Below are 9,859 nucleotides of genomic sequence, written 5' to 3'. Positions count from 1 at the left end.
CATCACATCCACCCCAAGCTCACCACGAACGACACCCGCAAGAGGGTGACGACGCCCGGAGCGCCGCTGTCGCTCGATCCGGCAAGGATTCGGGCTTTCGCCCGGCATACGAGCTGGGTGGAAGGAAGAGGGGAAGGAGGCAACCTGGACGGCGCCTACAAGAAGGGTACGGCGCCCTCGGGCGTCGCCGCCGTCATGGCCAGCACTGTTGGCCTCGGATTTCTCCGGAGCCACCTCCCACCTCCAGCCGCCAAATAGGTACAACTCCGACGATAAAGGCCACCCAAAGTAGGACCATCAGAGGCAGCCCTGGTTGAAGTAAACGGAGGCCTTCAGATCTGGATCGGGCGCCGCCGAGACGCCCGCACCACAGCCGCCACCTGCCGCCGCCTCGCCGCCCCCGCGACCGAGGAAGAACGGCCAGCACCAACGAGCACCGGTCACCGCAGACCCGCCGTCGATTCACCAGCCGAGACCGCCACCACGGATCCAAAGCCCCCCGAGGAAGAATGGGGCGGCCAGATCCTCGCCGCCACCTTCACCGACGGCCGAGCGGCGAGCCGGCGGCCACCTCCGATGGCAACGAGGGAGAGGAGAGGTGGGGGAGAGGGCCGGCAGCGGGCTAGGGTTACGCCGCCCGAGTTGCCCCTGCGGGAGCGACGCGGGGGCCGTGATGATATGGGAGCCACGAATGAATTACCTCTGCGTACTCTCTCTCTCTGTCCTTATTACCTTTGGTTCGCAAGTGGCAACACTGTTGGCATATATAAGCAGCATGCACCAACACATGATCGACCAGACATACCATGTCCATTACTACTATTCATAGCATATACCGTGTACATGTATATGTATAAAAACCGTACGTACAGACAATCGACATCATCATTCTATACTGCTACGTACACAGGAATAAAACATCTCGGATTCCATGCTGGAGCACAGCATCGGCTTGAGTTAAGCGGAGGCAGCATCTGGACTAGCATGCATGGTGTAGCGTCCGTTCCTCACGCCTTGAGTTTGGCCAGGGGAGCGCGGGACGGGAGTTGCTGAAGAGAAACAGAGCATAAAATTCAGAGCCGTCAGAAGAACAGAAGAGAGCGAAGGCGAGGTTTATTGGTCAGTGAAGTTTGGCATACCTGGTAGCAGGAGATGAGGGAGGTGACGAAGCCGAAGGCCCCGGTGACCCTGGGGGTGATCTTCTTGGGCGCCAGCTGCAGCAGCCCCACGGCCACCACCACGTCCATGCCCGCCTTCACCAGCGCCAGCAGCCGGTCGTCCGACTGCTTCATCTTCCCCAGGTACTGCTCGTCCTACAAGACCACCAAATTATGTTAAAATTTCACATACATCGTCCGTGGGCGGCAGATCTAAAATGATACTGTACCTCGTATTTGTCGGCGCCCCTAAGCTCCTTGGCGCGCTTCCTCATCGCCTTTGATAGTCTCTTGAGCTCACCAAGCTGCAATCCCACTCAAACGATCAGTCATATACTCATGTAGCATGTTACAAGGAGTCTCCATGAGATGAAATTGTGCATATATATGTACCTCGACTAGACTTGCACAGACGGAGGAGGCCATCCAGCAGTAGAGGGACATCCTGGCGATGCGGTCCGTGCGCTCCTTGTTCTACACCAGCAACAACAGAAGAAGAAAAACCAGGTTCACATATTGCTAATCAATACGTACTATGCACGATGGAATGGAGTGGACCATTGGAAGAGGGTGAGACGCTTAAATCTCGGCAAACAAAACCTGGTAAATCCCCGATCTTCCTAGCCACACGAACTGGTCCAGGAACAGGAAAGTCGACAGCAGCGCATTCTTGGACTGCAGCAGTTTCAGAAACAATTAACAGTCAGCACATCATTCTTACAGCCTCACTCAAACGGTAAGAAATTAACGCGGTATAAAGTATAGAGTACCTTCCCAAGCAAGACCAGCGTGAGAGGGGTCCCTTTGGCGGCCGGGCTGATGAGGGCGTGCAGATCGTTCACCCACTGCAGATCCATCGATGCAAGGCCAAAACGAAATTAACACAGCTGCAGCCTACATGGAGCAGATTATAATGGTACTGTATGTGCGTGAGCGAGCTGACCTTGAGGAGGCGGAAGACCTTGCGAGCCAAGGTGGTGGACTTGTCGACGTTCTGCGCGGTGCCGGGCTGGCCGTTGCTGATGAACTTGGAGCCGTACTGGATGGCCCTGCAGATCTTGTCCCGAGCCTCCGCCTTGTTCAGGTACAGCACCGCCAGCCCCAGCTCCGCCCGCGTCGCCTCCAACGAGCCCATCTTCCTTCCTGCGCTCTCAACTTCCAAATTAATAATGGCACGGAATTCAGAAAAACTTCTGAACTCGATCTGAAGCAGCTCGAATATTCAGAAAACCAGAGCTTGCAATCTTCCAGTACTACTGTACTACGCGTGGCAACAAAATTCAGAAAAGCAGAGGCCGAAGCAGACATCAGTTTATAAATAAATAATCTCGTACTAGCAGCGAGAATCTCTGTCGGCAAAGCAGGGTGTAATTTCTCGAAAAGAAAGCTAGGAACTCAAAACAGAGGCGAGTGAGCAGGCCGGGAGATGCACAGGCACTTGCTAAAATCTAAAACTGTCAGCTCAGGAGTGCATTGCGATACTGCATCAGTAGGAAATTAGGCAACAGGCATGGCGGCACAGGCTGCCACGGGACGCAAGACGAAGCACCGATAGAGTGGATTAAGACGAAGATGCATGCTGGGCAGTGCAATTACCTTGGTAATGACGGAGCGGGGAGAGGGGAGGAGGGTGGAGAAGGGGCGGGTCCGGCCGGCTGGTGCTTAGCTGCTGGGGAGGGGAGGGGAACTGCTTCTCCGGCTGCTACTGCTGCTTCACCATCCGATTTTGTGTGGACTGAGAGGAGATGAGCCGTGGAGGGACGGACGGGGCTGCCTCCCTCTCCTCCGGCTGATGAGAGACGGACGGGTTTGGATTTTAGCCCTGCCATGCGTGTGGCTGTGCCCACACGACACCAGGCCGTGAATGGATTTAGCGCTAGATAATTCGTGTGTGGGCTGGATTTATATGCAAGCGCTCAAGGCATCTCTAATCGACCCTCTTAAATTTTGGTCTTCTCAAACCTTAGAGCATCTACAGACGGACGCCTCAAACCCGCCTCATATGGTCGGGCGGACCGCCTGGTCACTGTCCGCTCTTATCACGATTTTTTGACCCAGACGAGACCCACAAACGGCCCTCAAACGCCCGGCCTGACCGGCACCCTCCATATGCTGCCCAAATATGAGGCGGATATGGAGCGCCCGCCATGTCGGACCTGGCCCATGCTGGCCCCCTCGACCCAACATAAAATCCTCCTTATCCGCTCGCCGGACCAACCCTAACCAGTTCACTCTCCTCCCCTCCACTCCCCTCCGCCACCCAAGATCGTCTTCGGCTCCTTCCGGTCGTCTCCGACATGGCGGGCAGCGGATCCGAGTCCTTCACCTCCAGATCCGTCGACCCCGAGCTCATCCCACTCAGCCCCCGAGAAGGAGATGGCCGCCCAGCCCTCCGCCGCGCCCGGGAGGAGACCCGTGGATGGCTACGCTCGGACTCCATCAGTCGGGAATCCATTGCGTCCGCCCAAATGGCACATGGATCCGGCGCTAGGCCAATCGTAGCTGCCTCGCCGGAGGCCGTGCGGTACTTCTGGCGTCCGAACGTGCTGGCGGACGCGCAACCCCTCTGCTGGCGCGCCGATATTGGGGACGCACCATCGTCCCACGAGGCCATGGCACAGCGTGCCCGCCGTGCAAGGCACCGGGCGCGGGAGGCGGCGGTGGACGTCGGCGAGGCAGAGTCGCATTCTCTGGCGCCCCGTATGGCGCATCAGTCTAGGTGCCGCAACCGCATCGTGGTGGACATCGGCGGCTCGTCCCCGGAGGGATTCGTCGTCGATCTGACGTCCACCGGCACCGTTCGGGTTCCGGGAGAGTAGGGCTTGGGAGACGGCGGTGCCTTGAGCCCCGTGAGCCGGCTCGTGTCCCATGCCCTAACCTACCTTGCCGCCGACCGGACCAATACTCTAAGGGGCGCGGCCAGCCGCCGGACATGGCCAGGGCGGAGCCGGGCGGGCGGGAGCGGAACCGGACGAAGCTCCTACCAGAGATCGTTGTGTTGCATGTAATAATATGGATTTGACGTTTCTAATTTGAGGTATCTGGATGTGAACTGCTTTTTTGAGGGGTGATCGGTCACTGTCCGCGAACGCGTCCGAGCACGTCCGCGGGCGTTTGAGGGATCGAATTTGCTAAGTCCGGCTGTAGATGCTCTTACCACCTCGAATTTGAGAAGTTAAAAAGCCAAAGACTCCCGCTAAACTTAGCTCTCTAATTGTTTTTTTCTTTTAGATCACTAGTTCATACAAAAGGCATTTGCCGGATGCCTCAAACCATCCCTCATACGCCCGCGGACACGCCCGGTCAGTGACCGGACAGGACAGAGAAGGAAAAACGTGACCCAACCAAACCCCTCATATCATCCCTATACGGCTGGGCTGCCCGCGAACCCTCATATCCATCTCAAATATGGGGAGCATATGAGGGCTCGCGGACGCGTCCGGGCATTCCGCCAGATAGGACGTGGCCCCACCCTGGACCACCTTTTCTCTTTCTTTATTCATTCTTCTATTTCTCTCTTCATCTCCACCAATCACATGCAAAGTGACCGGGCATATGAGAAGAAAAATAAGGAGTGTGGTTGCGCGAACGGATAAATATGGGCTCAAAACGGACACGCCCGATCACTAATCGGGTGCGTCCGCGGGAGTTTAAGGGGTCATATTTGCTATGTTCGGCTGTAGATGCTCTTAGGATACATGGTATCTATAATAGAACTCTTAAATTTGAACTTCTTAAATGTCTTCTTAAACCTTAACTCCTCCAATTTGAAGAGTTAAAAAAACATGGATCTAACCCATCCCCTAAAATTTAACTCCCGGATTTTTTTAAAGAAGTCTAACATGAGTAACCCTCAAATTAGATCACTAGTTCACCCAAAATAAGTTGACATGAGTACGGCACACCAAGCTATTGATGTACCACAATAGTCACCATTTGCGTAGGGAGGCTCACGAAACCACCACCGCATAATAACAACCCCCCCCCCCCCCAAGGAAAAAAGAGCTCCATCTAGTATCCCCACCCCCAAAACTTCATGGTGGAAGAGTAGTGGGACAACGGCCTACCGGCGGAGGAAGGGCGACTGCATGGTGCACCCGAAAAATCTCCTTTCTATGGTTTAGAGAGGAGATAGCGGTTCGATGGATCGTAGATAAGTAAAAGTTAACCAACCAATATAGTGTCGAATTTGAAGCTCAGATCTTGCAAATGGGAAACAAGACCAGTAGGGGAGCAGCCCCTATGTTTTTTAATCAAAAGGAGAATGTAAGACACAACGTCCGAGTCAAGGCTCGAACCAACGTCAGTGAAGAGACACCACTGCGCTTTGGCCATTGGGCCAGGAGCCCGGAAGATTGACGCCTTTTCGCTCTACTAAGGTTCGGAAGGGCCAGGTCACCCCCAAATGCAGCTCTTCGCCTAGCTGGTACAACACAATAGAATCCTCACGGCGGAGAATTTGTCAATCCGTAGATGGCAACACAATCTGATCTGTCATCTTTCTTGCATTCGTTGAGACTTTCGCTCACCTATGTCGAGATTGCCCCTTCTCCCAGGAGGTATGGAGGATTGTCAATGCTGCCAAGGAGATGACCATGCCAAGCCCATCTAATGCTGATTCTTCCATAAACCCGTGGTGCGTTGGGTTCCTCGCGAGTGCCTCTGAGCGGAGCGTAGTGAGATCATGACATACTTGCTCTGGAACATTTGGAAGGAGAGGAACAGTCGTCTATTCACCGACAAGAGGATGACCTACCGAGAAGTAGCTAACCAAGCCTTGACGGATATTCACTTACACAGATCTAGTTGTTTTCTCTTTTGCGAGTAGTCTCCATGTCGCTTGTGACACACACACACACCCCAACACACAACAAATGGTGAAAGTAAGAAGTCTTCTCCTTTTTTGCGGGGAAGTGAAATATCTTCTGAGAGAGCAGTTGACTTTTTAAAAAAAAATGCATTGCCTTTTAGCAAAATTTAAAAGATATATGTTGGAAGCACACAAAACACAAAAAATGAAAAAAAAGAACACTTGTTTTCTTTGCTTTACCCCATGAGCATATTTATTTCTTCGCCAAAATAATGCACCTTTTATTGCCCGTTATTATTAGCAAAAATATCTTGTTTCCTCTTTGTTTTTCTCTCGTTTTGCGTCTTTGGGCCCACCTGTCAAAATACCCCTGAATCATTTTTTCTCTTATGCTGCGGTTCAGCCGGTCGGGTGCGCTCGGGTGAGGAACGGAACAGAGTCTCCTTCCTCACCGTCGAGCTCGCTGCCGCGCGACTCCTCCTGCCAAGCTGCGCCGCGCCCCTCCCCATCGGCATCGCGGCCGCGCCGGGATTCCTCATTCTCCCAGGACGCGCCGCCTCCTCATCTCCCCCCGGACCGCGCGGCGCCGCCTCCCCTCCCCGTCTCCGGCCGCCGCGGCCTGAGCAGCTCCGCGCGGCGGCGAGACCTCGCCGGTGTTGCCTCGCAAGCCGGCCACGCCAACCGCGACAGCTGCACGCAGGCAGTCGAGGCAGATTACAGGGGCACCGCACACAGGCAATCCAAAAGCCAGGCTCGGCGCCCCCACATCTGGCTGGATTGGCTGGCCCCCTCTCTTCTGACATGATCTCCTCCTCGCTCCTCTCGCTCCCCCGCCTCGCCCCGCGCCCCGTCCCCGCCGCGGCCTCCCCCTGCCGCGCCCGCCTCGCGGTTGGCGGCGGCGGCGCGCGCGGGCTCGCGGCCGGCGTGCGGTGCCGGGCGCAGGCGGGGGAGATGGACGCGCACTACATGCGGCGGTGCGTCGAGCTGGCGCGGACGGCGGCCGGGCACACCAGCCCCAACCCCATGGTGGGCTGCGTCATCGTCCGCGAAGGCCAAGTCGTCGGCGAGGGATTCCACCCCAAAGCCGGCCAGCCCCACGCCGAGGTCACCCCTCTCACCCTTCTTCTCAAATTGATGCTCACTCTTTTGGGACTACGAAGGATTTGTTGGATGATGTTTATTGCAAGCCTGGGAATTCAACAACTATCTCATCTGTCAAATCTTCTTGATGTACTCATCGTTAACAGAATTTCCCCTAATCTTTACCAGTAGCCTGGCCTGTTAGCAGTTGACAATCTTCATATGATCCCTAATTTCACATACCATATTTTACTCCATTTAGGAAAAACCAGCGCTACATTAATCAGTACTGTTCCAATACTGCATTATGTCATAAATTGTTCACTTCTACTGTAACTGTCCAGCAGATGATAGATACATCTAACACCAAACAAATATTTAGCAAATAACTATCACTTGTAGCCAGTATGTCAACAGTATGCAGTGGTTTTCAGTCATACACAACAATATGGTCTCAGCTAATGCTATTATGAAGAAATAATAACCAGCACCGTTGTAGTATTCGGCTATTACCCTATTACGTACAGGTAACAGAACATATGTTTTTTTTGCTTGCATAAGAACTTGGGCTGCTAAAGTACAATGGTGCTGATAATTTCATAGGCTCCTAGCCAAGTATGGTGTTGCTAATATGTGGCTATGTGTGCAGGTATTCGCTTTGAGAGACGCAGGGGATTTAGCAGAGAATGCAACGGCTTATGTGAGTTTGGAGCCCTGCAACCACTACGGGAGAACCCCTCCCTGCACCGAAGCACTCATCAAAGCCAAAGTTAAGGAGGTTGTGGTGGGGATGACTGACCCAAATCCTATTGTAGCATCTAAAGGGATTGAAAAACTCAGAAACGCCGGCATAGATGTGAGGGTTGGTGTGGAGGAAGCATTATGCCTCAGATTAAATGAGGCTTACATTCATCGCATGCTTACTGGGAAAGCCTTTGCAACTTTGAGGTAAATATCCAACTACAAGTATCTTGCTACGATTCTAGACTGGCAATATCAGTACACACATTTTCGCCAGTTCTTAAATATAGGAATAGGTTAATTTTGAAATATAAGTTGCACAATATGTTCAAACTTTGTGTCACACTCATTGCTTAGTTACTTTGGTGTAGTGATATTTGTATTTTGTACCATTGCATGCCATTTTCCTTAGTCCTTTTTGTCCGAATACAGTGTGTGACGCTGCTGCTGATGTTTATCTGTTCACACTGAACCAGAACTACACTCTCGATGAACGGAATTGTCATAAATCAAATCGGGAGCGGAGCTGATCAACCAGGAGGATACTACTCGCAATTAGCGAAAGAATACGATGGAGTTATAATTTCAAGCGACATGGCCAAGGCGACTACCTTACCAGTATCACAAGAGGCTGGCGCAAAGCAGCCTCTTTACATCATCATAGTGCAGGGAGAAGGTTCTGAATTACACATCCCGTTTCTCGACGAGGAGTCTGCATCTAACGCAATAGTCCTGGCCGATAGTCCCGTTACCGTGGAGCCATCGGGAGTCAGCGTCTCGGTCCTCGACCAGATGAACCTAGAGTCCATCCTTCGACTTCTCGCGGATCGAGGGTTGTGCAGTGTGCTGGTTGATTTCCGAGATGCCGGAGGCGTCCTGGTGCCGCTGCTGAGCAAGTTTCAAGAGGACAAGCTGGTGCAGAAGGTTGTTGTGGAGCTCTCACCTGTCTGGGTGGTGAGCCCTGGGCCGAGCGACCTGGCGTTTGGTGGCAGCCAGTCGTTTGCACTCAAGAATGTGGAGCACAAGGAGGTGAATGGAACTTTGCTGCTCGAGGGATATTTGTAGCATCTTATCTTCTCTGTCTGAAGATTTGTGGCCTCCTTTTGTAAACACCCAGCCATGTAAACTTGAGCCTGATTCTTAAAACCCCACCACCTCGATCCCGCTCCTGCGCTCTCCTATACCCCATGGCGTCGGAGTGCGACCAGCACGAGCACCTGCGCCCCGAGGGCACGGAGCTGCTGGCGCGCATAGCCGTGGACTACACACCGGACGCCTGCCGCCACGCGCCGGCGTCCGGCGAGATCCACGTCACCTACGACCACCGCGGCGGGGCGCGGTGGCGGTCCCGCGGCCGCTTCCTGCCGGGCTGCGCCGTGGCCGCCGCGGTCCGCGCCCCCGCCGGCGACACCGCGGGGCTCAACTACAACCTCTACCTGTCGTCGCTGGAGGGCTCCAGCGACATGGACGAGATCGACTTCGAGTTCCTCGGCAACGACAAGCGCGCCGTGCAGACCAACTTGTTCGTCGCCGGGAGCGGCGGCAGGGAGATGGTCCACCAACTCCCCTTTGACACCTCCGACGGGTTCCACCACTACGCCGTCGCCTGGAGCGCCGAGGCCGTGGAGTGGCGCGTCGACGGGGAGGTGATCCGGCGGGAGGAGCGGCGCGACGGGGAGCCCTGGCCGGAGAAGCCCATGTACCTGTACGCCTCCTTGTGGGACGCGAGCGACGTCGACGAGGGGAAGTGGACCGGCACGTACCACGGCCGCGACGCGCCCTACGTCTGCAGCTACAGAGACGTCAGGGTGCCCGTTGTCGCGCTATCAGCGGGAGAGGGAGAAGAATGCCAGGATGATGCGAACGCCGGAGATGAGGCTGGTGCTGCGGAGGAGGAGGTTGACGCCGAAGCTGGTAAAAATTAGATCTCGGCGTTGTCCCGCCTCTGATCGTGCCACCAGCCATGTGGAATTAACTAGCTATCTTGCTCAAGTGTTGCAATAAAAGATTTATGAATTATTTGCTGTGAAGGAGAAACAATGATAATACACACAGTTCTTTTGAATAACTA

General features: G+C 54.4%; 2 protein-coding genes across 2 annotated transcripts; one reads left to right on the top strand and one right to left on the bottom strand.

Annotated features, from left to right (window-relative positions):
* Window positions 1-788: 788 nt before the first annotated feature.
* Window positions 789-3,016, bottom strand: LOC123099052 (peroxisomal membrane protein 11-1). The gene is made up of 8 exons (XM_044521171.1): window positions 2,754-3,016; window positions 2,101-2,300; window positions 1,928-2,002; window positions 1,758-1,832; window positions 1,551-1,631; window positions 1,388-1,462; window positions 1,140-1,313; window positions 789-1,049 (listed from the first exon to the last, which is right to left on the bottom strand). Exons 2-8 carry the CDS (start codon window positions 2,290-2,292, stop codon window positions 1,008-1,010), a joined length of 714 nt encoding a protein of 237 aa, XP_044377106.1. The 5' UTR covers window positions 2,293-2,300; window positions 2,754-3,016; the 3' UTR covers window positions 789-1,007.
* Window positions 3,017-6,352: 3,336 nt separating this feature from the next.
* On the top strand, window positions 6,353-9,859 carry LOC123099050 (riboflavin biosynthesis protein PYRD, chloroplastic). The gene is made up of 4 exons (XM_044521170.1): window positions 6,353-7,071; window positions 7,697-7,995; window positions 8,265-8,817; window positions 8,988-9,859. The coding sequence occupies exons 1-4, from the start codon at window positions 6,769-6,771 to the stop codon at window positions 9,711-9,713; spliced, it is 1,881 nt and encodes a 626-aa protein (XP_044377105.1). The 5' UTR covers window positions 6,353-6,768; the 3' UTR covers window positions 9,714-9,859.

Source organism: Triticum aestivum, chromosome 4D (assembly GCF_018294505.1).
Source record: "Triticum aestivum cultivar Chinese Spring chromosome 4D, IWGSC CS RefSeq v2.1, whole genome shotgun sequence".
Classification (NCBI taxonomy): domain Eukaryota; kingdom Viridiplantae; phylum Streptophyta; class Magnoliopsida; order Poales; family Poaceae; genus Triticum; species Triticum aestivum.
The sequence above is the reverse complement of the archived record's forward strand: the minus strand, read 5'-3'. Positions and strand labels throughout refer to the sequence as shown.